The following is a 27,923-nucleotide window of genomic DNA, read 5'->3' on the forward strand; positions in this document are numbered from 1 at the left end:
CCTTCTGTCATTTACATTTACATTGTCATTTACATTCAAATGTAAAACGTTCTACTGCTAGAGAGCAGGAAGATCCATGTATCCTGTGGAATGTGTATTGAGTGAGTTTCTGTAGAATTTAAACCTCCTACACAAGATTCCTCAAGTTTTGCAGGAGGCCAATTAGGATGGACCAAGAACAAAAGCAGAGATTTCTGGCTGTGAAAAGCAGCTTTTTTTTTTTTTTTCAGCATAACAATATTTATTATTTTTGCACCACACCCAGTGCTCCGTGCAATTCGTGCCCTCTATAATACCCACCACCTGGTACCCCAACCTCCCACCCCACGCCCCTTCAAAACCCTCAGATTGTTTTTCAGAGTCCATAGTCTCTCATGGTTCACCTCCCCTTCCAGTTTGAAGCTTTACCTCCTACTTTCTTTTGGCTCTAGAGACTGAAGAGGAAGATTGAGTAAGAGTAGGCTCCGTAGGCTCTTGGCTCACTCTGGGTCTTGAAAAAAGGAGTGTCTTGAAGGAAGGTGTTCAAAAAAAGGTCCGTGCTTTCTGAGCTGGTGCAAGGATATTGTGTGGGAGCTCCATGGTCCGGATGCCCTTGGAGCTGCTCCAAGCTGGGGACTCTAATCCCTCTCTTGCCGGAATAGCACACTTGGCTACTGGACCCTGCTTCACTCTGTTGCCTCTGGGACCTCACCACCTCCTCTTCTCTCTGGGCCCACTGTCCTAGTCAAGTTTTCTCTGCGCTCTCTAAGCATTAGAAAAGTTTAATCCTTTCCCTTACTCAAGAGATTGGTAAACTTATATTCTCATTTCATATTCAAAAATTCAGACCGTTACAGATAGCATCATGTCTTACCACCTTTCCACACAGTAATGCATGAGCATAACCATGCTTGAACTGGGGAGGGACTGTTACACGCATCATCGATGGTCTGGGGAGTCCAGGTTTTGGTGAGTGAGAACTTTTTAATATTTTCCAGGTCTTATGGTTAAGAAATCACATCTTACATGTAACGCTATTGCTGAGATTAAATTCTCCTGTTACTTTATTAATGAATCGAAATTATTTTTCATCATCCTCCTTATAAAAATCCTCTCAGTGCATGAACACTGTTTAAAGGGTAGTTCTCTCTCTCTCTCTTTTTTTAAAAGATATTTTATTTATTTGATGGAGAGAGAGAGCACACAAGCAAGGGGGGCAGGAGAAGCAGGCTCTCCACTGAGCAGGGAGCCTAATGCGGGACTCGATCCCAGGAGGCAGACGCCCAACCAACTGAGCCACCCAGGCGCCCTATACGATAGTTCTTTTTTTTTTTTTTTTTTAAGAATTTTATTTATTTATTTGACAGAGAGAGATCACAAGTAGGCAGAGAGGCAGGCAGAGAGGGATAGAGAGAGGGAAGCAGGTTCCCTGCTGAGCAGAAAGCCCGACGCGGGACTCAATCCCAGGACCCTGGGATCACGACCTGAGCTGAAGGCAGTGGCTTAACCCACTGAGCCACCCAGGTGCCCCTATACGATAGTTCTTAAACACCACTGTCTTCTCCATTGAATAGACTCAGCTAATGTACCCTTTCCTCATTGGTCTTTTCTATACTTATGTGCAAACTGCTTAGGCAGAGATATGTCTACTTTAATGTAAACTGCTTTCGACAGGAATATGTCTATTTTAATGGATTCTGACCAATAAGTAATAAGGACTCTCCTATTACATGCACTACTTTCTTGGGAGAAGGAGAATACTGGCTAATATTTACTGAGAGCTTAGCATATATTAGGTATTATTCATAGACCTGTACATGGAATCAACTGATTCATTCCTCATGAAGTATGATTATTAGTCCCATTTTACAGATGAGGAAATTGAGGCATGGAATGGTCAAGTAATCTATGCAAATTATAAAGTTTAGTAGGGGTTTATAATAAAAAGAGAAACAAAACACAGTATAAGTCCACTGCTTTGATCATTTCCTCAACAAGTAGCCAACTCCCCCCACAAAGCTCATATTCTCCACAGATACAGTCTCTTGAAATTAAATAATAAGAAAGTGAAAATTGAGAGCAAAAATCCTTCTCACTGGTCCACATCCATGAAGTCCACCATTTCCAGCATAATTTCTAGTAATCCAGTTGTTTGCAATACTTCCTCTGCCCTTAGAAATACTTAAACTGATTGTATCCAGAAATAAAAGATCTTATTCAAGGATTTTAATCTTTATAATTAAACTAGTCTCTAGTTGCCAGAGGTAATTTTGTTTGCAGATACTTTTAATATGTGAATCTTTCTTACAAGCCTCTGCCACAGAGAAATTTGTGTGTAAAATACAAAGGGAGTAAGTAGGAAAAAATTAAACTCAGATATCTTCTGAGATGAAGTCTGTTGGCTAGCGAGACTTTCTAAATCCACATCAGCCTCTTAGCAGATTTGGCAAAGATAAAAAAATATATTTCTATGAACTTCTCAATAGGGAAATGATGAAAACATAAGTAATATGTGATTGTGAGCAATTAACACTTGAAAGCGAATTTTGTTTCTAAGTATGAAAAATAAAATAAGAATCACCCATAATCCCATTCAAAAATCACTGCTTAACATTTCAACACCTTTTCTTCCAGTCTTTTTTGTCTATTTTTAAAGCACTGTTAATAAGCTACCTTGGAAAGCTCAAGGTTTATTTGAACCATCTATTCAAGAAGTTTGTCCCCTAGGTATTTATTCAAAGAAAGAGAAAACACTAATTCAAAAAGATACATGCACCCCTATGTTTATTGCAGCAGCATTTACAATAGCCAAGATTTGGAAGCAGCTCCCCAAGCGTCTATCAATAGATGGTTGGATAAAGGAGGTATACACATGCATAGACACAGACAATGGAATCGTAATCATAAAAAAGAATCAGATCACACAAAAAATTAAAATTAAAAAAAGAAAGAAAAGGATCAGACCTTGTCATTTGCAACAACGCGCATGAAGCTGGAGCATGTTGGGCTAAGAGAATTAAGTCAGACAGAGAAAGACAAATATCCTATGATTCCACTGATATGCAGAATCTAAAAAACAGAACAAATAAACAAACAAAAAACAAAAACAGAATCATAAAACAGAGAACAAACTTGCTGAAGCTTCCTGAAGGAGAGAGGGTTGGGAGAATGAGTGAAATAGGCCAAGGGGAGGAAGAGGTACAAACTTTCAGACAGAAAATCAATAAGTCACGGGAATGAAAAGTACAGCATAGGGAATATAACCAATAACATTCTAGTAACCTTGTATGGTGACAGATGGTAACTATGCTTATGGTGGTGAGAATAGTGTTAATGTACAGAATCTTCGGAATCACTATGTTGTACACCTAAATCTAATACAAAATTGTATCTTAACTATTCATCAAAAAAGAAGAAAGAGTTGCCCCCCTTTTCTCCAGGAAAGAAATTCTACTGTCTCCGTGCCCTCCTGCAATGTATTAATCCCTTCAAAGGCAATTCAAGGTATTGAAAGAAAAATAAGATTATTTTAGCCACTCCGCTGTTACTGATCCTATTCGGAAAAGAAATTCTTCAATTAAAATGAAAGATTCACAAATGATGATTAGCATACATCCCTTTGCCTCTGAGAGTGATTTAGCTATTATCAGTTGGTAGCTCTCAACGATGGCATTGAAGGGCATGCGCAATCAAAGAGTCAAGTTTAAGGCTTCGTTAAACCTCCACTCTCCCTCCCTGTTAATGGCCTTCCTGGTGTTAGAGATTTGTTTAATGATCAACAGTGGCTTCATTCCTACCCCTGAGTCTTTCAGAAAGTAGCATAACCGAGTCAATGTTTAACTGGATTCTTTGGGTCTGAAATGGCAGAGGAGGAGTTGAAGGGATATCTCCATGGAAACCATCCTCCCGGGCAGTGGTCAGAGGGTTTACTGTGTAGTGAAAGAAAGCTAGAAAGATGCCATGAAGTGCTTTGTGGAGCTGAGGTAAAATTCTGACATACCTTAATGAGGACGAGCTCAGTTCAAGGCCCCAACCACTTCCCTCATGGTTGTGCTTTGAATGTTGTTAGCGTGAAATGGGCCTGAGCCACTCTAAGGCTCACCCTCGGGTGACCAAAGTAGCTCCCCTGCAAGACAAAGAGGGAGAGGCTCCCTCTGCCAGCCCCGTGGACTTGGCCCTCAATCAGAATCTGGAAGGAAAGAGTTCCTACCTGTTTGCAAGGCTGCAGGACCCGAAGAAAGCTCTGGAAGGGCAGCTGCCACCTCTCCGGGAGACCTGGTGTGGAAGATACTCTGCAGGTACGTGTGGCACCTACCGTGAGGTGTGTAGATTTGGGCCAACAGAAGCTATGGACAGAGACACTTGACTGTGGGGACACTATCTGTCCCCACAGTCGTACCAGGAAGTTTCCAAAATTGCTGAAATGTAAGGGGACATCTTTCAGCTCGAGGGTACGTGTTTGTCGAGTACTCCGGGTGCCCTGGAACTGGTGTGTAAACTGCTCACCAAAGGCTTTTTACCATTCCACATGAGAAGGAAAAAATCATTCTGTTTCAGCTTAGTTTACAGTGCTTTCAATGTTTATACCTAGCTTTGCCAGACGATTAAAATTATATAGATAAAATGTGATAAATTATGACAATCATATGTTTCAGTTGGATTCTAAATTTAAATCATTCTCTCCAGTACCATTGAGTGCATCAGGCTTTGTTGTTTTGAAAGCAACACTTTAGGAGTGAATTCATCCTAATGTGAATTTGGAAACCACCCCAAACAAAATTGATTTATTGCAGTACAGATGAGAGAATGAGTCACCCCCTCCCCAAACCCACATTCTTCATGCAGAATCTGAACTAAGTTCTGTCATCTGCCGAATGAGGAGAATTTTCCCCCATGATGATTGGAAGCTCTGAGCCTGAAGTGGCTATAAATTATCTCGGGATATTTTATAAGATATGTAAAATTTTTATGTCAACCACAAGGATAATTAAACAGTGATGCTAACTTGGGAAGAGAAATACAAGTATATAATGCATGCATATGTATATATCTATGTAATTTTATTCTTTATATTCTGGATCAATAACACAAACAAGTTCCCATTACTGGTCAACTTGTCCAGAAAGCCTTATATCCTCTTTCTGTATCTGGTGGATCTCACCCAGACTGATTCTCATGGCTCTTTCTGTAGAACAAACAACCTTTGACTGGTATATGGCCTATTTTTATGTCTCCAACTTCCTAAGCATGGGAATGGGAATTTTTCCCCACATTCATTGAAGAGTTCCTTTATTATTATTATTTTTTAAATCCCAACCATACATCCAGAGTTTTAAGATTCTGGTAACTGAATAGTGAAAACTGATTCTAATGCTTTAGGGTCCCACCTGAAAATATTATTTTGAAAATATTTTCAAAATATTCTTATTTAGACAAAGCCACATTAAAAATAACAAAGGGGGGCTGCCTGGGTGGCTCAGTTGGTTAAGCAACTGCCTTCGGCTCAGGTCATGATCCCGGAGTTGAAGGATCGAGTCCCACATCGGGCTCCCAGCTCCATGGGGAGCCTGCTTCTCCCTCTGACCCTCTCTCCTCTCATTCTCTCTCTCACTCTCTCTTAAAAAAAACAAAAAAACAAACAAACAAACAAAAAAGGGGTGGCGAAAGTTCTGATCGCTAATTTTAAGAAACCCGTATTCTGACTCAGCTCTACCAAATGCCATATTGTATGAGTTAGGGAATATTACTGCAACAACTTCCTTCATCTATAAATCAAGGGTAAAAATATAACTGCCTGACACAGCCTCTATCTACCATTTGGAATGAATCAAATTAAATAATGAAGTGTTATTATTCAAGTCATAGTAGGCTGCTGAAAAAATGTTGCCAGAAAAACTTACATTTTTTAATCAAAAATTGTTTTTGTTGTCATTACTGTTGTTTCTGTCTTGTTCAATATGCCAGCATCTTTTGAAAGAAAAAATCGGCATGGTGAAGTTTTTAAGGTGGTCATTCAAATGACTGTAAGGATAGAAACATATAATTACGCAGGGAGTTTTCCATTTAGAATGCAAAGTGAAATTGTAGAATAGTCTGCGCAACAACCTAGAAATTAGAATGCTTCCGATTACTACGAGGAAAACACAAAACTTTCTTCATGCAGCGTTGATCATGGTAGCTGTCCTAACGCTCCAGGGTAATCAAACTAAAAAATAAAGCCCATAATGGACCTCTTCAGTCCTAGCTCTGTTTCCTAACAAGGCTTATTTCTGTAGTGCAGGCTCACTTCATCAGGAAAGAATATTGATAAGTTGTATTATAGGGCAACTTGTGAGCATTTCTTTCCCTAGTTGGGAGAACTATTTAATTGGGAACATACAATGCTAAACACTGCATACTCCTATCACAAACTCATGCTCCATTTTTTTTAACCATCTCTGTATCTAATATCTACCCATCTATCTATCCACCATCCATCTATTTCATCTGAAAAGAAAACTTTTTTTCAATTCTTAAAAGTGTACTTTATCTGATTTCCCAATTTTATTTTGGAGAGATTTCATGAAATTAAGACAAACGAAAAAGTTCCCATTTTCCAGACCAACTGTGGTTGAACAGTATTTGTAGTCAATACATTGGTAATTTCTCCAATGCCTTTTAATATAAATCCAATATGAATTCCATCTAATATAAATCCAGAGAAGAAATGAGGAAAGCAGAAATTAAATTCTGGGTCTAGGCTAATATTTTATTATTCACTTAGGACCTCTGCCTATGTGTTTTATCTCCACATTCAACATATAGGTTGGACATATATAACTAAAAATGTACTAAACTATATTAACAAAGTCTAATGATTAGCCTAATTTAATAGCCAATTTGTTTATGGTTTGTTTTTATTTCTCTCCCAATCCTTCAAGTACCCAGGGCCATGTATTTTGACATTCCACTGGAACACGGAGAAACAAGTATTATTAAGAGACATCCACCCCGAAGACTTCAAGTAAGATGAATTTAAAAGGATTCATAAAGAATTTCTTGGATTTCATGGTAACATCCCTTTTTAACTCTAATCATAAAGGAGGGATATTGAAAATGACTAAGTTAATAAGAATAAGAATGTTGTTATAAAGAGAATGTTGTCAGTTGCTAAGACCTTACTTCTTTAGGATTTCCTTTTGTAATGATTTAATTTTTAAGACCACCACCAACAGGGGTGCCTGGGTGGCTCAGTGGGTTAAGCCGCTGCCTTCGGCTCAGGTCATGATCTCAGGGTCCTGGGATCGAGTCCCGTATCGGGCTTTCTGCTCAGCAAGGAGCCTGCTTCCCTCTCTCTCTCTCTCTCTCTGCCTGCCTCTCCATCTACTTGTGATCTCTCTCTGTCAAATAAATAAATAAAATCTTTAAAAAAAAAAAAAAAAAGACCACCACCAACAGAAGGAAACATAGCATCAAAGACACAGGCATCATGGGATTCAAAAGACCTGCATTTTGCACTGATGAGCTAGAGGACTATGGAGAAGTCACTTGCAATGAACAATAATAACAATCATAACAGCTAGGACTATTTAATGAGCACCTACTTCAAGTCAGATACACTCTGCCTAACTTGATCAATGTCAATCATTTAACCTTCCTACACCTCTAGGAGAAAAGAAGTATTATCTTCCTTACTACATGAGGTTTAGAGAATTAAGTAACTTGCTCAAGGACAGTGGAGGTCAGGTATCAACCAGATCTCCAAAGCCCATGCTCTTAACCATCAGCATCATTGATCTCTACAGACCTTCTATCCTATTATAACCTTCCATTGTTTTAAATGTTAACTGGTTGTTGCAATTGAGGACATTGGATTCCAAGGCAGAAAAGCAAGAACTTTAAATGCATTCACCTTAATAAATATTTAATGAGTTCCCTCTAGGGAGCTATATATTCTAAGAACACTCATCCTAGAAGGGGAAAGAGATCTGAGTGGATCCTTGAAAATGGGCATCAGCTAAGAGAAGGGGTTGTTTGGGCTCTCCTGTGAGCAGGATCTATCATTGACATCTGAAAAAAGGAACTGGGGGGAAAAGAAAAAGAAAAAGGAATTGGAACCAAATCCCAACTGCTACACAATTCACCCAGACATCTGGACAAATCCCAGAGGTATATGAGCTCATTTGTTGGAGATTATTTCTGTTTCAGTTGGTTTTTATTTACCTGTCTTCTCCAGAGGCTCACAGTTGTTGTTGGAAGTGATTATATCATTTGTTCACAAATAAGGCATTTTTCCCAGAATACTGGAAACCTCAAAACATTTTGACTTAAATAAAAAACAAAGGATAATTATATCAAATTGATACATAATTTTAAAACCTTTGAGCGAAATCTCTAGCTACACTGGACAATTTTAAAACTTACATTTTACTCCAATCAGATGCACCTCTTCAAAGGAGTGTGCTTAATATGTGTTCCTGGGTCAGCAACTGAATAACTCAAGGAGGAGATATTACTACAAGCAGTGAAAAGGATTTGTGTAGCAGTCTGAGGTTCACAAAGTACTTTTTATATATCCATCTAAAGTTAAAAGCAACTAAAGTTAGGCTTTGATTCTCAAATCAGTTCAAGCTCAAAAGGAGAACTTTGGTGTTTCAGAGCCAAAGACTGTATCCCCACATTCTAACCAACCGCCTTAAAAACCAAGGCAAATGAATTATTTGAGTGCAAAGACTGTGTCATATTCTGTCTTATATCTTCAGCCACTGACACTTAATATGCAGCCTCAAAAAGGCTTATGAATGAATGGTGAATGAATGACAAGGAGTTCCATTATCCATGGTGGGAATAAAAATCAAAATGCATTCTCCCTGCTATCGCAGAACTATAGCATCCCTGAATTGTAAGTCTGATTGGCTAGGTGCCAATGTCGTGAGCTACAGGAGTGTTTGTTGAACCCAAGAGCTGGGAGGCAATTGGACTTCAGGTAACAGCTTTGCCTTGGAACCTGAAAGGCACAACTCCCTTTGTGTCTCCCCTGAGCTCTTCTCTGTGCATATGCTTTATTCTTCCTGCGAATCGACTTTTTCTGCTCCTCAAGACCACTTGGTGAAATATGGCCACCCTCAATTCCTGAATTTGCATTCAGGAATCAGACAGACAGATCAGCCTGGCTCTCTTGGCTCCAATTCAAAATTCCTGGGAGAAAAGATCTTATTGGCTCAGCTTTGCTCGTGATTCCAGTTCTGTTCCAATAAGCTATGACCAGAGGAGATGCTCACGCAGTAGAAGTGTGGGCAGAGATGGCCTCCCCTCCCCCGCCCCAATAAATTCTGGAAGCAGCTCCCAGAGAAGAGGGAAATCACTGGGAACTTGGCAGACACTCCCAAAGATATCAGCTATAATTATCTTCACAAATGAGGCTCAGCACATTTTCCACCACAAATGGGTTTTTGAGAGAATAATAAATGCTGGGTTCCCATGACATGCTAATTAATAGCCTAATCTCTGCCAAAGAAAATTCTAAAAGTATTTTTAATTATTAAACCAAATCTAATTGCATCCTAAATAATTTGAGTTGCACGTTTGGCACTCTCCACTTCCTAAACATCTACTTCTCAAGTAAAGAACGGGTCATGAACTAAAGTTCTCCAACTCCAACTGCTGAATTCTGAGAGCCTCTGCCAGGGAACTCTGAACCCAATGTGCTCATCTCGTGTTGAAAAGTTGATCTCAACTGTCCCTCCTGGCCTGATTTACCTTCTCATCCAACTATCTCTGGTCCCACCTAAGGTGGAGATGGTCAACCACACACCCCCCCCACAAGGCCCCATGTAATGTGATTTCCTGGATGACTTCCTCCTTCATCTCCCAAGATTTGCTTAAATCTCACCGTTCAACAGGCTTCTCATGATAACCTCATGACAGTTGTCACTTACCCTTAACCTGGCAATCCTGGTTCCGATCAGTCACCATTATCTTTTCTTTCCTCAGAGCATTGACTTCGAACACACTTCTAGTACATTTATTGTGTATTTTGTTCATCACCTCCCAGCCAGTATTAGGATATTATTTTTCACACAGGCATAGATTTTTGTCGCTTGTCTTCACTAATGTATATAAGTGTCTAGAACAGTATCTGGCATGTAATAGATGATCAATAAATATGAGTTGAATAAATATCAAATGAATGAATACAAAGGGGGAAAGATGAGTATAAACCCTGCTCGTGAGAGATAAGGAGGGCTGTTCCTACCTGGACACCTTCATTGTGCTGTTTTCAGTATTATGTAATTTGTCACAAACGTTTCCCTTTCCTTGTCTTTTCTGACTCTTTGCCCATTTTCAGTTATTTGTTTCTTTGTGATTTGTGAGAGTGCTTTATATGTCTCAGATCTAGCCCTTTGTTAGTTACATGTATTGCAAACATCTTTTCTCCATCTATGGCTTGCCTTTTCATTTTGCCTCTGTGTGTGTGGACACAAAGATTTCCACTTCAAATGTCAAATTTCTCAATCTTAGTGTTTATGTTTTGTATTTCTTGTATATTGTCTAAGAAATTTTTATTTTTCCCAAGGTCATAAAGATATACATCTCTATTTCTTTTTTTAAGATATTTTATTTATTTATTTGAGAGAGTGAGTAAGCGAGAGCTAGCATAAGCAGGGGGAGGGGCAGAGGGAGAAGCAGACTCCCCACTGGGCGGGGAGCCTGCCTCAGAGCTTGATCCCAGGACCCCCAGGGACTGTGACCTGAGCTAAAAGCAGATGCTTAACCAATTGAGCCACCCTGGTGCTCCTCTTGTTTATTTCTTTCTGAAATTTATAATATTTGCCTTTTCACATTTAGGTCTTAATCTGTCTGAAATTAATTTATGTGCAGATGTGAATTTGGAACTTAATTTTACTTTTTTTCTTTTAAATAACCTATTGTCCCAACACTCTTTATGGAATCATGCTTCTTTGACCATTGATTTAAAAAGTTACTTCTGTCCTATATTCAGTTTCCAGAGCTTCCTGAGTCTGTTTTCAGGCTCTCTCTTCTGTTGCATTGATTTATTTGTGTATCTCCATAGGAATTCCGCACTGTCTTAATTATGTATCTTTAAGTTTTAATATCTAATACAGCAAGTCATTTTATTTTTCCTTTTCGGAATTATCTTTGTTACTTATGGTGCTTTGCTCTTCCGTGTGAAGTTTGAATCTTTTTATCAAGTCCATTAAAAACCTTGCTAACGTTTTGACTGAAATGCATTCATCAGTTAATTGGGGGGAAATTCACCACATTTATAATACTGAGTCTTCTAAACCATACACTTTGGTTTAAATCTCCATTTACTCCGATTTTCTTTTAGATCTTTTAATAACATTTCATAATTTCTCCACAGGGGTTTTGTGTAAGGTTTTTTTTAGGTTCATTTCTAGGTACCTATATTAGTCAGTGTTCAACCAGAGAAACAAAACCAGTAGAAGGAGATTATATATACATATATATGTATATGTATATATATGTGTGTGTGTGTGTGTGTGTGTGTGTGTGTGTCATATTGCAAAGAATTGGCTTACATGATTATGGAGACTGACAGGGCAAGTCCGAAACCACAGGGCAGGCCATCAGGGAGGTCAGGCTGCCACTGCGCCTGAAGCTGCCATCCATAAGTAGAATTTTCTATTCTTCAGGGAAGCCTCAGCTTTGCCCTTAAGACCTTTCAACTGATTAAACTAGGCCCACCCAGATTATCTAAAATAATCTTCCTGACTTTAAGTCAAATGATTATGGGGGAGCCTGGGTGGCCCAGTCAGTTAAGTGTCCAAGTCTTGATTTCAACTTGGATAGTAATTTCAGGGTCCTGAGATAGAGCCCAGCGTTGGGCTCCATGCTCAGCATGGAGTCTGCTTGAGGTTCTGTCTCTCCCTCTGTCTCTGCCCCTCCCCCTGCTTTTGTGCCCTCTCTCTCTTTCTCTCAAAATAAATAAAATCTTTAAAAATAAAAGTTAAATGATTATGGACTTTAATCACTTCTACAAAATAATGTCACAGCAACACCTAGATTAGTGTTTGACTAACCAGAGGTTGTAGCTTAAGCAAGACAGTGTTGACCATCAAAATAATATCAGGGGGGTTTTCCCTCCTATTTTGAATATCTTGAGTGAAATCATGGTTTTTGTCTTTCTCAGCCTGACTTATTTCACTTAATGCGATACTCTCTAAGTCTATCCATGTTGGAGCAAATGGCAAGATCTCATCCTTTTTTATGGCTGCTTAATATTCTTAATATTCAACATTCTGATAATGCTTGTAAAACAGATCTTCCAACTTCCATTTTGATGCAGCTCTCTTGTACTGGGTAAAAAGGTAGAGAACAGCTCAGCCCTTCATGTCAAGCTGTGATTCTGGCTCTAGTTTTCCATCTTACATGGAGCATTTTTAGGTCCCTTTCAATCTCTAGAAATAACTCACCACCATCAGGAGCCCCAAATGCCTTAATGGATCAGCTTCCTCTAAGTATGTATTTCTGTTTGTTTTCTGGTCCATGGAGATATATATATCTTGTATTAGAGCCCAACCACATCTTTTTTGGCTTTATGTTTTATTTTTTACTGATAAATGTTTGGGGCAAAGAAAGTTATTGAAATGTGAACTCATTGCAATACCTTGATCAAAAATTCCTCCCTGGGCTCATGATTTCTTGCTTCAAGGCTGCCCTGGACACCTTTACCTTCTTCTGAGACCCTTAAAGGACATACATGCTTAAGTCATGGTGCCAATCAAAATTTACAATTTCCTTGAGCTTCTCCTGCCCATCTTTCCCTTCCTGCTACTACACAGAAGCAACTGACTCAGGCTAGTGTATCATGAAGCTCAGTAACTTCTGTTTGTTTTAATCTCCAGTCTTCTGAGTTTCCCAGCTGACACTTCAGCTGATTGGCCTGACCGTTTGTTTCACTTGAGAAGCCAAATAACCCAGAAACCTGTAGACAGATAATACATTTTCTATAACATGAGATTTAAAAAAAAAAAAAAAAGTTCATTCTACCATACCAGTTCTCCAGTCATTCCTTCCCTTGTATTCTCTCTGAAGGTGATGAAGTGAGGCAGTTTGCATCCCAAGCTGGGAAAAGGTACATTGATGTGAACCCAGAATTCTGGGGCAATCTCATTTGACTGGTTGGTTTGTTTAGAGAAGCCAAGCAGCCAACATTTTTTCCACGGTGCTTCTCAGGCCAAGTGCAAGTACTTCTGGGAGGGATCCTACTTGCAATGTTAGTTGCTGCCATCTAGTGCCCTATGTGGTGCAGTAGTGTGATTCTTCAATTCTTTTGAAAGGCCAGGAAGAAAGTAATTGCCCGGAGAGGGCTCTTATAAAGACACCTACTCTTTAACCCTTATCAGAATTATAGGTTTAGGGCGCCTGGGTGGCTCAGTGGGTTAAGCCACTGCCTTCGGCTCAGGTCATGATCTCGGGGTCCTGGGATCAAGTCCCACATCAGGCTCTCTGCTCAGCAGGGAGCCTGCTTCCTCCTCTCTCTCTCTGCCTGCCTCTCTGCCTACTTGTGATCTCTCTCTGTCAAATAAATAAATAAAATCTTTTAAAAAAAAAGAATTATAGGTTTAATTAAAATGAGGATGAAAATAGAAGAACATATATTTATATTTTCAAAGAAAAATCCGACCCTAAGAATTTATGGATAGATTATTTTAAGTAGTTGAAAATATTTAAATAGCTGGCATCTTCAGACTCAAATTTTTAATAATGCACCACAAATAAATACCCTGTGGTCTACTCTGATGTAGTTCCTTTATTCACTTGAGGCAGTATGGAAGCCAGTGGACCTCAACTTGGAAAATCATCAGAATGCCCTGGAAATACATTCCAAAAAAACAAAATGAGAAGCTGGACCTCATTGAAATTAAAACCTTTTGCTCTGCAGAAGGTAATTTCAAGATAGTAAGAAGGCAAGTAGAGATGATCAAAGAGGGCTAGTAAGCATATGAAAATATGTTCAACATCATATGTCATCAGGGAAATGGAAATTAAAACAACAATGAGATACCACTATACACATGTTAGAGTAGCCAAAATCCAGAACACTGACAACAGCAAATGTTGGCAAGGATGTGGAACAGCAGGAACTTCTTATAAAACTAAACATACTCTTCCCATATAACCCAGCGGGTGTGAGCCTTAGTATTTGCCCAAATGAATTGAAAATTGATGTCCACACAAAACCTGCACAGGGATGAGTGTGGCAGCTTTATTCATAATTTCCAAAATTTGGGTGTAACTGAATGTCCTTAGGAGAGGAATGATGAAGATATTGTGGTACATCCATATCATGGAATATTATTCAGCACTAAAAAAAGAAATTAACTGCCAAGCTATGAAAATATGTGGATATTTGCTTATTTTAGAGAGGGGTGGGGGGAGAATGAGCAAAGTGAGAAGCCGAGAGAGACAGAGAAGCAGACTCCATGCTGAGCAATAGCCCAACATGGGGCTTGATCTCATCACCCTAAGATCATGACTTGAGCCAAAATCAAGAGTCAGACTTAACCAACTGAACCACACAGGTGCACCTATCTGGAGAAAATTTAAGTGTGTATTAATTGAAAGAAGCCAATCTGAAAAGGCTATATACTGTATGATTCCAAAAATACTGACGTTTCAGAGAAGATAAAACAACAGAGACAATAAAAAGATCAGTTGTTGCCAGAGGGTAAGGGGAGGAAGAGAGAGATGAATGGACAAAACACAAAGGATTTTTAGAGCAATGAAATTATTCTGTAGGATACTGCATTGGTTGATACATGTCATTATACATTTGTCCAAATTTATAGACTGTACAACACCAAGAGTGAACCCTAATTTAAACAATGGACTTTCAGTGGTAATGTGTGAATGTGTGAATGTAGGTTTATCCATTGTAACAGATGTACTGCTCTGGTAAGGGATGTTGATAGTGGAGGAGGCTAGGCACATGTGGGGGCAGGGAGTATCTGGGAACTCTCTGTACTTTACAGTTTTGCTATGAACCTGATCTTCCTTAAAAATTAAAGTTTAGGGACGCCTGGGTGGCTCAGTTGGTTGGACGACTGCCTTCGGCTCAGGTCATGATCCTGGAGTCCCGAGATCGAGTTCCGCATCAGGCTCCCAGCTCCATGGGGAGTCTGCTTCTCCCTCTGACCTTCTTTCTCCTCGTTCATGCTCTCTCTCACTGTCTTGCTCTCAAATAAATAAATAAAATCTTTAAAAAAAAATTAAAGTTTATTATTTATATATATGTAATGTGTATATTCATTCCCGAAACATATTGTAGACCTGTTGAATCACAATTCCCAGTGAATAACCCAGGGTTTTGGTGTGTGTGTGTGTGTGTGTGTGTGTGTTTAATTCCAGGAGATTCTGATGATAAACCAGGTTTAGGAACAAGCAGAAGCAGAAGGTGCATGGTATTTGGAACTGGATAAACCTGAATTTGAATTCTAGAGTTGCCATTTTCTATCTGTGCAAACTTGGACAATTATTAACCTCTCAACAATGAGGAGTCATCATAATTACCCACCAGGTTTATGAGAGGATTGAACCAGATGACATTTTTGACCCTGGGTGTGACAGACAAGGGCAACTGTAAAGGTTCATGGGCCTCATCACCAGAAAGAACTAGATCCTGAACCAAGTCAGGGAATGGCACAAACATTTCCTTGTCCTCCCCTCAGACCCTGATTACCCCCTCCGGTCACTGCTAATTCTTCTTCTCACAGGTGCCTGGATAACTCTTTCCCCTGGGTCTCTATTCCCCAAAGCTTCTGGTCTGATTGGCGGCTATCTCTTTATACCAGCAGGTCCCATTCTCCCAGCAGAGAAGAGAGCCAGACAAACCCTTCTCTTACGAGTCCTCATCACCTCTCATGACATCCCTGCATGGTTCTCATGTTAAAACCCCTCTTTTCTACACCTAAGGCGAGAATGGAACAGGAAATTACTTCCTAGCACAAGTGCAAACTGTCTAACACAGGCACACGCCTAACCTAAAGAAGAGTTCTTTCCCTTTGTCTCTCCTCCTGGTCTCCAAATCCTTTGCCCTCATTTTCTTCCTTGCCAGGTGAGGTTTGGGCTGTGCCAGGAGAAAGGAATGCAGGTTGTTTTCCCTGGAACGGCTTAGGTCCGGGCCCAGAGGCCGGGAAAGTGTTCTACAGAGAAGTAGCAGGAGGCATAGGTCATGCTTGCCTTGAGTGCTGGCCACTCAGCATCTACTTCCCTGCTCCCCCACCCCGCCGCCACTCTCTTTTTACCCTGGTCATCTTGAAAGCCAAGCAGGCCTCCAGGTCTACCCCTTGATAATGCAACCAATCAGACTGCAATAAAAATTAATCTCAGAATGAACCATCATTTGCCTTTAGTGTGGAACGCAGGTGGGAGTGGTGCTTACACTTGGTGTCCTCCTCATTCTCCTCCTACTTCTTAAGTCATCTCCAGCTTCTCTGGAGATCTTGAATACAGGTCACTCGCCTAAGAACTGGAAGAGTCCAGCGGGGTGACTAAGAAATGAATAGAACAAATTCTTGGTGCTTCTTTCATCTCTAATACTCTAAGACCCTGTTGTTCGATAGCTTTGGACTTGGTCCCTCGATGCTGACAGAAAAGGATTCTTTTTTTTTTTTTAAATTTTATTTATTTATTTGACAGAGAGAGATCACAAGTAGACAGAGAGGCAGGCAGAGAGAGAGAGGGAAGCAGGCTCCCCGCTGAGCAGAGAGCCCGATGCGGGACTCGATCCCAGGACCCCGAGATCACGACCCGAGCCGAAGGCAGTGGCCCAACCCACTGAGCCACCCAGGCGCCCCCAGAAAAGGATTCTTAACGTATTTAGATCAAGAAGTCCCTGACAACAGAGCAATAGGACAAGAAAGAATCCAGGTAAGTTGAAAAGTCTTTTGCATAGATATGACCATAATCTTATTGAAATCACTGTCCCTATGGGCTCGCAGGAATAAGTGCTGCTTTTGCAAAGCGTTAAGATAGTTTAATGTCTGGCTTTTATGTTTCATCATCTCATGTCATGAGGAATGCTGAATGCTCTAAATGTTGGACTTCTAGAGGCTTGAACCCATTGACCTGCCACAAGTAATTACTGCTGAAACGCTCCTGAGCCAGCATGAAGCCAGAACAACTCACAAAGCAAAGGTGAACTGTAGCCCTCGTTGGAGGGGGTGGGTAGTGGGGGGGGAGGTGGGCTCTTCTTTTCATATACTCCTTGCACAGAAGACCTCAGAGACAAATCTAACTATGAAGTTATTCAGAGTTAGGACCTCCCAAAGCTATACGTTCTCTCCCAGGCCTGCCTCCAACTGGCAAATACTCTCATCTCTGAGGTAAACTCTGGGCCCTTCTCCACTTCCTAGTGAAAACATGGAGATGCAGGTAAGAAAGACGAGTTTTACTTGGACATTGCTAATTCTAGAAGTGTTCAAATTTATGAAAAATCTAGTGTAACTCTCTCTTTTTATTCTTCTCCTCAGGTGAAACCTTTCTCTTCATTCTCAGTTTTTAGGGCAAATCATTTCTATGAGGTGTTCCTAACTTATTTACCATAACCTCACCAAAAAAAGAATCCTTAGAAAAGGTCTTCTGAAGAGCTTTTCCCTTTTATTCATTTGTCATATTCTGCTGAGCAGACTCCCCTCATGCAGACATGAAAACTGGGAGGTAGTAGATTTTCAGCGCTTTCCACTCCTGATTCATTTTGGGGCCAGCCAGCTAGGCGCTGCTGCACAGCTGAATGATTTGGTAAAAGATGTCAAGGCCAGGTTTGTGACGCTGGCAGCACTGTAGAGATGGTCCCCTCAGAGGCTCACAACTGCCAACACAGTCCCTGTCCCCAGGGCAGCAAAAGGGTATCACTGAGCACATCTGATTGCCGTACCCTTCCCTCACCTGTCCACAGCAAGTAACAAACAAGGGTGATTTCACCCCTGGCTGCCCTTAATAACTGTCTTCACTGTCCCCCCGGGGTTTGTGATGCACTGGGGGAGATCACCAAAGTCACAAATAATCGACTTCCTAATATACCAGGGCTTATATTGGTATATGGGGGTGGGTCCAGGCTATAGAAATGGGTTCCATTAGCTATTCTGTGGCTCCCCCCGGATGTCATAGCCAGAGGATGGCAGAAGAGGCAGTAAGAAAGAGGCCAATCTTACCCAACCGGAACACATTTCTGGGGAGACAATAATAAGCATTTATTGACAGGGTAAGCGATAGTTCATCAAAATGAGATGCGGAAACATAGTTCCACTTAAGGTTTGCAAAACCCTACACGAACCTTAAAAACTGCATTATACACACAGCAGATCTCCATTCACTGATAGCGACACAAAGGACTCGGTGGGGAACTACAATGATCTACCTTTAACATCTCTTTGACAAGAGATCGCTACGGATTATAACTGATGGCTGATTAAGATCTCACTTTGGTTCCCCCCCCCAAAAAAAAAGAAGAAAAAGAATAATCACACGTTGTGGATCGCAGAGTCAGTAACAAATTACCCCATTCTAACGAGCGTGTCATCTTTCCCAGCAGGAACTGGAAAAGAAGATGCAAACTCCAGGGTACACTCCCAGGAAGAGGCAATATTTACATAAGATGCGAATGCTGGAAATGAACCGTAACAGACAAGAGGTAAGTATGAGAAGAGAGAAGAAGGCTGGCATATTTACCACGTTTACTCCACATAATCGCTGCCCTCACACTCGAATTGGTTTAGCATCCGTCACCAGGCTTTACTTAGCATTTTAAATTTGGTCATTGGCACCGAAGCCTCAACTACTAGAGCTGGGAAGCATTGGGAAGATCCCTTCTGCCACCAAACCTTTTGAGCCTTTTCTTTGTTTTGAGTCTCAAGGATGAATCTTTGTCCAAGTCTCTCTGTTTTTTCTTTCTTTACTTCCTCCGCCCTCAAACCCCCCCAACCCCACCTCCTCCCCACCGGCCACAAATTGCTCTCATGACATTGTTCCAGCAGAACAATGAGGTTAGATCGCTTGTCTTGGTTCAGGAAAATAGAAGGGGGTGAGTCGGCCTTTATCTTGATGCCTAGGCATCCTCCATAATCCACACCGTGGGGTTATCCTACAAGAACCAGCTCTTGTAACAGACCCCTTTACAGTAATGTCTCCTGGAATTGCCATATTCCAAATTCCTCACTCTCGTATTTAAGCCTAAAATCACTGTCTTCTACAATCTCCAATCAGTGGCCTACCAAAAAATGTTTTACAATGGCCCTCCTCTTAAATCAAGCCATGCCTTTTTGAAACTCTCTCCTAACTAGACTGTGCATAGAGAAATTTCTATACCCTCTAATAGGGAAAAGAAAGCTATGTTCTGGTTAGGAGACCAGAGTACACATAAGCACACAACTTGCAAAGTGGCTGGTCTGGTGACCTATTCTGGTGACAGGAGCTCAGGGGGAGAACACTAATCCATGACAGCTGATCATTTTCAGAAGAAAAGTCTTCCCAGGGAGGCAAGAAGTAATAAGCAAAAACCGAGGGACCATAAAGCCAAGAAAATCCTTCAAAGCATCCCAAGAAATGATGACAGGGACCTTCCAGCCTTTTTGCCGGATGAAACCTTAAACAGAAGAAGTCCAGGTCAGTCATGTAAATTATTTTAGCAAAATAAAATATTTCAAGTGTTTTTTTAAAATTTCATCAAATAAACTTCTGTCAGGGGTGGGGGTAGGGGGAGAGATGGTGGATGGACAGCAAGTAGCCTTGGGTTTCTGCGGATATTGTACTTCCTGGAAAGTAGGGATCACGCTGTGTCATGCAATTTAGGGTCGCTGGAAGGAAAAGACAGAAGCTCAAACACTATTAGGAGATGTCTCTTTTTAGTGGTTTCCGGGGCTTCACACGCATTGTGGCCATCCTGGCTCTGTCCCTAGGAAGAGAAGAGGCAAAAGAGCCTCTCAGCTTGTGGTTACAGCGAATGAAGCAGGGGGACTTCTATTAAATAGCGACCTGGTATCAACCAGTCTGCTGCCCGCAGACACCCTCCCCCACCCCGCTTTTCCCCTGCAGCCCTCAGAGGCTCATTCGGAGCATTGAAAACTGAAGCCCACCTCCACTTGCTCCTGCTCAGTGGGTGAGCCCTCTTCTTTCAGAGCCACTCGGGCGGGAGACCTGGGACCTTTCCAGCCCTCCTCCTCTCCCTCCTTGCAGCCGGACGGTCCCAAAGTCCTGTGGATGTCACAGGGCACTGAACTCTTAGCTTTCCCGCATTCCCAATGCCCCCCACAGGGTATCGCGTCACACCAGGGCTATTGCTCCAGCCTCCCAACTCCTGTGTTCCTCCCTCAAATCTTCCCTTTCCTCCACCAACCCTCCGTCCTGATGGCACTCGGTACAAGCCCGGGCACCAGCCCCAGCACCACCTGCAGAGTGGATGGGTCCCAGCCAGAGTGAAGGAATCAGAAAATGTAAGGGCAGAGGCCAGGTTTAACACCCCCTTAGGTGCTTCTGATACCCCTTAAGTTTAAGAACCACGGCTCTACTTGGTCATCAAAGTATTGGCCGCAGACCAGCAGCATCTGCGTCATCAGGGAGTTTATTAGAAATGCAGAATTTCAAGGCCACACTCTGGACCTCCTGAATCAGGATACACATTTTATTAAGATGCCCGGTGACTCTCCTACACAGTTGTTTCAGAAGCGCAGTGCTGGGCGCCTGGGTGGCTCAGTGGGTTAAGCCGCTGCCTTCGGCTCAGGTCATGATCTCAGGGTCCTGGGATCGAGTCCCACATCGGGCTCTCTGCTCAGCAGGGAGCCTGCTTCCCTCTCTCTCTCTCTGCCTGCCTCTCTGTCTACTCGTGATCTCTGTCAAATAAACAAATAAAATCTAAAAAAAAAAAAAAAAAAAAGAAGCGCAGTGCTAAGAGCCAAGTAATCTTATAAAATGCCAATGTGACCACATCATTCTCTTGCTTAAAAAATATCCTCAGTGAGGGGCACCTGGGTGGCTCGGTCAGTTAAGCGTCTGCCTTCCACTCAGGTCACGATCCCAGGGTCCTGGAATGGAGCCCCACGTTAGGCTCCCCGCTCAGCAGGGAGTCTGTTTCTCCCTCTACCCTTCCCCTGGCTCATGTTCTCTCTCTCTCTAAAAAAATAAAAATCCTCAGCTAGCCTCCATCAACCTGAGGAGAGTCTAAACTCCTCACCCTGGGGGCCCCAGGGTGGCGCAGTCGGTTAAGCATCAGACTCTGGATTTCCACGCAGGTCATGATCTCAGGGTCGTGAGATGGATCCCCGCGGAGGGCTCCACTCGGGGTTAGAGGTTGCTTTAGCTTCTCGCTCTCTCTCACTCTCCCTTTACCCCTCCCTGCTCTAAAAAATAAGAAGTAAATAAAAATTTTAAAAACCAGCTCTTCACCCTGGTACTCCAAGCCTTCAGGATCCACTCTTGGCCCACCTTTGTGGCTGTCTCCGCGGCCATTCCTGTGCCAGACATCACCTCCAACCAGGCCAGACCGCTCAGGGACTTCCGACAGATGCCCTGTCCACAGCCTCTGTGCTGTGTGCTCCCACCAGTTAAAGTCCCATTACGTTTGCCCTGTCCGTCTTCCCCCAGCGCAAACCCACCCTATGAATACATAATATTGGTCATGCACGTGGTGGGCAGTGCTGTGAGCCACATCCCCTGTCAATAGGATGGTCCACGGAGAGATCCACAGAAATCCCGGCCATGTCTCTGGAGGTACTGAGCTTCTAAGAAGCCACATTGCCAGCTGAAAGACACACCGCTCCTGCTCCAAGGAACAGGAGGCTTAATTAAATACAAAAAGGCTGAATAACTGAAAACCTACTTGGGGAATCTATTGAACCTATATACTCCCCGGGCCAGAATGAAATATGCTATGTGGGCACATAGATAAACAGGTTTTACAGTTTAGAACATATTGCCAAAACAACTCCCCAAAACATGTCTCAGCTGAAGTTAGATACCAGAGTCATTTCTTGAAGGCAAGCCAAGAAAAACCAACATTGGTAAAAACCTTTGGAAGATGCCCCAGATCTGGAGGGGCCCGGGAAGGGTGGTGGCATTGAGGAAAACAGGGTTTCTCTGCATGTCTGAGGCTTTTTAAGTTCTAGTTAAGGTTTAAAGATGTATTTATTTATTTATTTATTTATTTATTTTAGCGGGAGAGAGCACATGAGTTGGGGGGAGGGGGGGAGACTCTCAAGCAGGCTCGGTGCTGACTGTGGAGCCAGACGTGGGGCTTGATCTCACAACCCTGAGATCGTGACCTGAGCTGAAACCAAGAGCTGGATGCTTAACCCGCTGAGCTGCCCAGGCACCCCTTTGGTTGAGGTCTGTCGAGTGCTTGCCATGAGACAACATGCGTTGTTGTTCTTAAATCCTCACACAGCAGGAACAGAAGGAGTTACTCCTGGCTGTCATGGGACAGAGCAGAATTCAAGACCTGGTCTTTCTGACTCCAAAGGCCTGCTCCACCATCCCCACCCCCTTCTTATACCCTCATCAGGAATCCAGGGACTTGGAGCTCTGCCCAGGACAGCCTCGACAAAGTCTGCCAGTAGAGGGCAGTGACTCCTAACCTTACCTACGGAGAGCAGGCAGCCCCTCCGCCCAGCCTAGATTTCACCACGGTGATAGTCATGTGCTCGAGCAATGACTCCTTGTGCTTACTCCCAGGTAGCATCTTCCCTTTCATTCCTTTTAGTTCATTTTGCTTTCTCTTGAACGTGGACCAAAGTCAAGATCATAGATGTACAGGTGCTTTCTGCTAGTCCAGTTGTGGTCATTAAGATTCTGCTGTACCCACATCCTCTTACACAATGTTGTTATTTGCCCATTCTTGTTCCCTCTTTGGGAAGGTGGGATGAGAGTTACAGGTCTCTTATGAGATAAAGGTCGGTCTTTGTTTAATGCTGCCTGTTTAAAATGAAATTTTACATATATCTTACATTTACACACTTTAAATACATTTCATATCTATTTATATAATGAATTACACATGACTTGTATAATTCTATAATAATTACATATAACGTGCAATAAATTACTTATAACTTAGAGGATGGCTCACTTGTTCCTAACTTACACAAAGCAAACATCGTTCTTCGGGTGGACTATTTCATGAGATTTAACACATCTATGTGATTCCTGCCTTTTCCAGAAGCCATGATCTAATCCAGGGTAGTGGATAGAAAAAGCAGTGAACTTGAAATCAAAGTTCTTCCTTTGAGCCCCAAGAAATACATTTCTAAATGTAAACTCCATGGGAGCAGGGGCCTCTTTTTGTTTCTAGAACGGTGCCTGGTACACAGTAGCCTCTCCATAAACATTAGCTATATATTTGTCTAGACAGCTTTATTTCTCTATAGAGACAGAGATTTTAACTAAACTCTACTTACTTAACCCTTAACCTCTCTGAGCTTCAGGCTCCCCATCTGTAAAATAGAGTAAAACCTTGTCTACCATGTAGGGTTTATGGAAAAATTAATCCAATATGTATAAAAAATGCATTTAAATGTAAAGCGCCAAACCCATGGATGGAAATACAGACAACAGAAGAAGGATGGAACTGAGGTCTTAGAGTGAAAATAACTATCTACTTCAGGGAAGGCGGCCCCTTCAAAACATTGTCACCTTCATAATTCTGGTCTTATCAGGGACCAGCACCATTAACTACTTACTGTTTTCTTTAAAGTGTCCTGAGGGTTTGTGTGTGTGTGTGTGTGTTTAAAGATTTTATTTATTTGACAGATCACAAGAACGAAGAGAGGCAGGCGGGGTGGAGGAGTGGAGCAGGCTCCCCATTGAGCAGAGAGCCCAATGAGGGGCTCCATCCCAGGACCCTGAGATCATGACCCAAGCCGAAGACAGAGGCTTAACCCACTGAGCCACCTAGGCGCCCCGTGTGTGTGTGTGTGTGTGTGTGTGTGTGTGTCTTAAATTTAACTTGTCTATGAAATACTGTGAAATCTTGAGTTTGATACAATGGTAATACCTTTTGCTAAAACTTTTATGTATTAAAACATACATAACCATCACACATTTTTAATGCTTTAGAGAATCCTTATACTACCTAAAATCACTCCCTATTTTCCCCCCACTGGCCTCTGTTGCTTTTCTTCCTTCCCAAATTCATTTTGAAATTGGACACATTCTCCTTTGCTCACCCAAAACCCATTTAGGTTTTTAAACGTATTTTTCTTTTTGTTTTTCCTGAAGTCTAGACACCCCAGAGAATCAAGCAGGGTTTTATAAAAATGTAACAAGTAAAAAGACATCTGCCTGAGAAGTTCTTACACTTTAATGCTATGTATACATAACTATGTATAAAATATTTTATGAATGATTTAAGAGCTACTCAAGGATAAAATTGAACATGTGAACTTGGTCTCACGCACTAACTTTAGGTCTGCATTATCATAACATCAAGAGTGGTGTGGGACTTAAGCTATTATTAATATTGCATTAGGTCTCACCATCAACAAATATTCTCTTCCTGTTTCAAAGCTCCTGCCTCTAGTCAGCAGAAAATTGCTGTTTCCAGTCTGAGTGATGCTTCTAGTAGTTCTTGGCTCATTTGCAAAGCAGAGATGATTACACCGCCTGGTCTTTCCCAGTCCCAGTTACCAATACTTCTCGCCTCCCCAAATTCTCTGATGGCTCACTGGTTCATGCATGTATTCATAAGTGTGGTTCTTGGCTTTGCAACGGTACATACAATGAACAAGGAGAAGTTCGATGATAGTATAGCTGGGAGAGCTCAGCACGTGAGAGAGTTGGAACATTTCCATGAGGGAGTGATATTTAGGCTGACACAGGAAGTAGGGGGACAAAGGGGATAGGGATCCACGTAAGCGTGAGGATCAAGGTGCTAGAACATTCAGAACTATTAATGGTCACAGTACATGCAAAAGCTCTTGAGTGGGAAGGAACCTGGCAGATTCTAGATACTGGGTGGGAAAGAGAAATTCAAGTAGTGATCAGAGATGGCTCCGGAGGCACACACTTGCAAGTTGTGTCAAATAAGAACTTTGAACTTGAGTTTAAGATCAATGGGAAGCCATTGAAAGGTCAGGGGAACCACACAATCAGGCTTACATTTTTAAGCATCACTCTGTCTATCCTGTGGAAGATGGATGAGAGGAGAATGCAAGAGAACATGGGGAGACAAGTGGTACAGACATAACAGAAGTGCATGTGAGAGACGGTGCTTGGACCAGGAGAGAGGGTGACGGAAGAGGAGCCTATATTTAAGAGATAGGATTTGCAGAGCTCAGTGATGGACTAGATGTGGGTGTGTGGAGAGAGCAAGAAGACCAGGAGGCTTTTTGGGTTACTCTTGAAGAACTAGGCAGACAATGGGGCAAAGCTGGAGCAATTTGCTGAATTAGAGTAACTGGGAGAAAACATGGGTTTGAAAGAGAAAGAAAAGGTGAGTCTCTCATGTTGCCAGGAGGTAAAAATGGAAACGTCCAGCTGTACCCCCCCCCAAAAAAAAAGTGTACTGTAGCTCAGGAGAGAGATTGGGGTTGCAGACATGAATCAGTTATGGTTTTTGGTAACTACTATGTGCATGGACAATAACAATAATTATAATAACATTCAAGGAGGGGAAGAGGGTAACCCCTCACTGAGGCAGAAAGGAAACTAATAAATCACAAGGCAGAAATGCTCACATTGAGATGTTTGATTTTCTCCTGTAACAGTATGCAATGTCAGCTATCAAGGGCTTAAATAAAATATGCCATAAGATTCAATAAGCAATTATCCTTAAGATGGCATCCAGATATTATGGCTGGTTCAACCAGATGGAGGGAACATTCTGGGTTTTGACCCAGGATGGTTTTCCTAGCTCAGAAGTGGCCATTGCTTTTGTTTTGTTAAAGTCCAGGCTTGCTTGGGTAAGGCACCTGTTGTTCTGAAGTGCATTTTGGTTTTTTTTTTAAGATTTATTTATTTATTTGTGGGAAAGAAAGAGAGAGAGAGAACATGAGCCAGGCAAGGAGAGGTAGAGAGAGGAAGAGAAAGAGAGAATCTCAAGCAGACTCCCCACTGAGCATGGAGCCAGACCTGGGGCTTGATCCCATGACCCTGAGATCATGACCTGACATGAAATCAAGAGTTGGACATGTAACTGACTGAGCCACACAGGTGCTCCCTGAAGTGCATTTTAAAAGGGCACTGGGTGCAGCTTGAATAAAAAGCTACAGACAGAAGATCCCATGCCAAAAAGTAAATGATTAAATCTCTTCTGCAAAGTAAAATAAAATGCATGATCCTTTGAACTTCCTAGTTCTATAAGTCTGGGGTGTAGCCCAAGCATTTGCATTTCTAAAAGCCTTCACAGGCAATTCTAATATGTGAGAGCAGATGTAAAGTTCAGGAAAAGTGTGTATCGTGCACCTAGCACATAGTAGTTGTTCAATAAATAGCACTAGGTAACATTACCTGTGCAATACTCTTGCCAAAAATGCTTAACCTTAATCACAAACAGACAAACCCAGATTTAGGGCCATTCTATAAAACAATTGATCTGGATGATTATTATTATTATTATTATTATTTTAAGATTTTATTTATTTGACACACAGAGAAAGAAAGAGTACAAGCAGGGGGAGTAGCAGGCAGAGGGAAAGGGGGAAGCAGGCTCCCCACTAAGTAGGGAACCTGATATGGGACTCGATCCCAGGCCCCTGAGATTATGCCCTGAGCCGAAGGCACCACTTAACTGACTGAGCCACCCAGGCGTCCAGTTTGGATTTTTTAAAAATATCAGTGTTAGGGAAAAAGAAGAAGACAGTGAATGGAGGGGGTTGGAGGAAGGAGAAGGGAGGGATCAAGAGTGAGAATGAGGGAGAGAGAGAGAAGGAAGAGTGGGGAGGAGGGAGAGAAAGAAGAGAAAAAAGAAAAGAGATAGGGAAGATTATGCAATATGTAATCCTAGATTGGATCCTGGATCAAAAAAATAAAACACAAACAGGCAAATAAAAAGCAGCTATAAAGAGCATCACTGGGACAATCGTGAATATTAGAATGTGGACCATATATTAGAAAACAGTAATATATCAACGTTAAATTTTGAAGTGTAATAGTTGTATTGTAGTTAAGCAGGAAAAGTGCCATTGTTCTTAGATTTGTGGTGATGTATTTGGGGAGGTGTGTAACTGCAACTAATTCTCAAATAGCTCAGCTGAAAACCATGCACGTGTGCATGTGTGTATAAAATGAAGGCAATAGTGTGACAAAATGTTGTCAGTGAGTTGGGATATATAAGTATGTATAGTGTTGTTCTTGTGACTTTCAGAAGATTTTTAAAAATTTAAAATAACAAGGAAAAAATGTTTAATGCTACGGAGCTTTATATATATATATATATATATAAAGTTGAACTCATTTATATATTTGAGTTTATATATGTGTGTGTGTGTGTGTATGATATATTTACTGTTAAGAAAAAAAAAACTATTTAAACTTTAAATTTTTTGTAGGAAATTCCCAGAATGAAGATTTGGGAGAACACCAAACAAGGAATGACTGTTGTCCCCAGAAAATTGGCAAAATGGAAACGTGGCTTCGTGAACAAGAGGCATGGGGCCAGCTTCTCTGGGACAGTTCTAGCTCTGACTCAGAGGAGTTGAGAAAAAGCGAGAAGAAACCACAAGCACTGGTGAGGACCAGGACAGAAAGAATCCCACTTTTTGATGAGTTCTTTGATTGAGAATAAAAATGTTATTCACCAGTCTAAAAACTGAGCGCACTGAAAGCTTGCAACCCTGTAAAAGCTCTTCAGGTTAGTTGTATGAATTATTTGGAGGAACCCAGTTCACTGTCTTTTCTTTTGGAGTCTTACAGTTAACAGATTTGTCCTATATTATTAACTATGCTGCATAACTGCCTCAAAACTTAGGGCCTTTGATTGTCCCTCTATTCTG

General features: G+C 41.6%; 1 protein-coding gene across 2 annotated transcripts; it reads left to right on the top strand.

Annotated features, from left to right (window-relative positions):
- The first annotated feature begins 3,884 nt into the window (after positions 1-3,884).
- Positions 3,885-27,739, top strand: CCDC198 (coiled-coil domain containing 198). 2 transcript variants are annotated; one of them, XM_044231054.1, is made up of 6 exons: positions 3,885-4,277; positions 6,900-6,982; positions 17,056-17,142; positions 18,536-18,637; positions 19,461-19,608; positions 27,480-27,739. In XM_044231054.1, exons 1-6 carry the CDS (start codon positions 4,055-4,057, stop codon positions 27,707-27,709), a joined length of 873 nt encoding a protein of 290 aa, XP_044086989.1. In that variant the 5' UTR covers positions 3,885-4,054; the 3' UTR covers positions 27,710-27,739. The 2 variants fall into 2 exon arrangements, with proteins under 2 accessions (XP_044086989.1, XP_044086990.1); XM_044231055.1 differs by having other exon boundaries at positions 18,539-18,637.
- Positions 27,740-27,923: the final 184 nt, after the last annotated feature.

This window comes from Neovison vison, chromosome 13 (genome assembly GCF_020171115.1).
Source record: "Neovison vison isolate M4711 chromosome 13, ASM_NN_V1, whole genome shotgun sequence".
Taxonomy (NCBI): domain Eukaryota; kingdom Metazoa; phylum Chordata; class Mammalia; order Carnivora; family Mustelidae; genus Neogale; species Neogale vison.

What these genes read in the sequence shown, in the direction of transcription:
- CCDC198 (XM_044231054.1), top strand. Translation starts at nt 4,055, where the DNA reads ATGGGCCTGAGCCACTCTAAGGCTCACCCTCGGGTGACCAAAGTAGCT. An exon ending in ATCCACCCCGAAGACTTCAA is followed by an intron (nt 6,983 to 17,055) that starts GTAAGATGAATT and finishes TTGGACTTCTAG; the next exon opens with AGGCTTGAACCCATTGACCT. An exon ending in GAACAACTCACAAAGCAAAG is followed by an intron (nt 17,143 to 18,535) that starts GTGAACTGTAGC and finishes CATCTTTCCCAG; the next exon opens with CAGGAACTGGAAAAGAAGAT.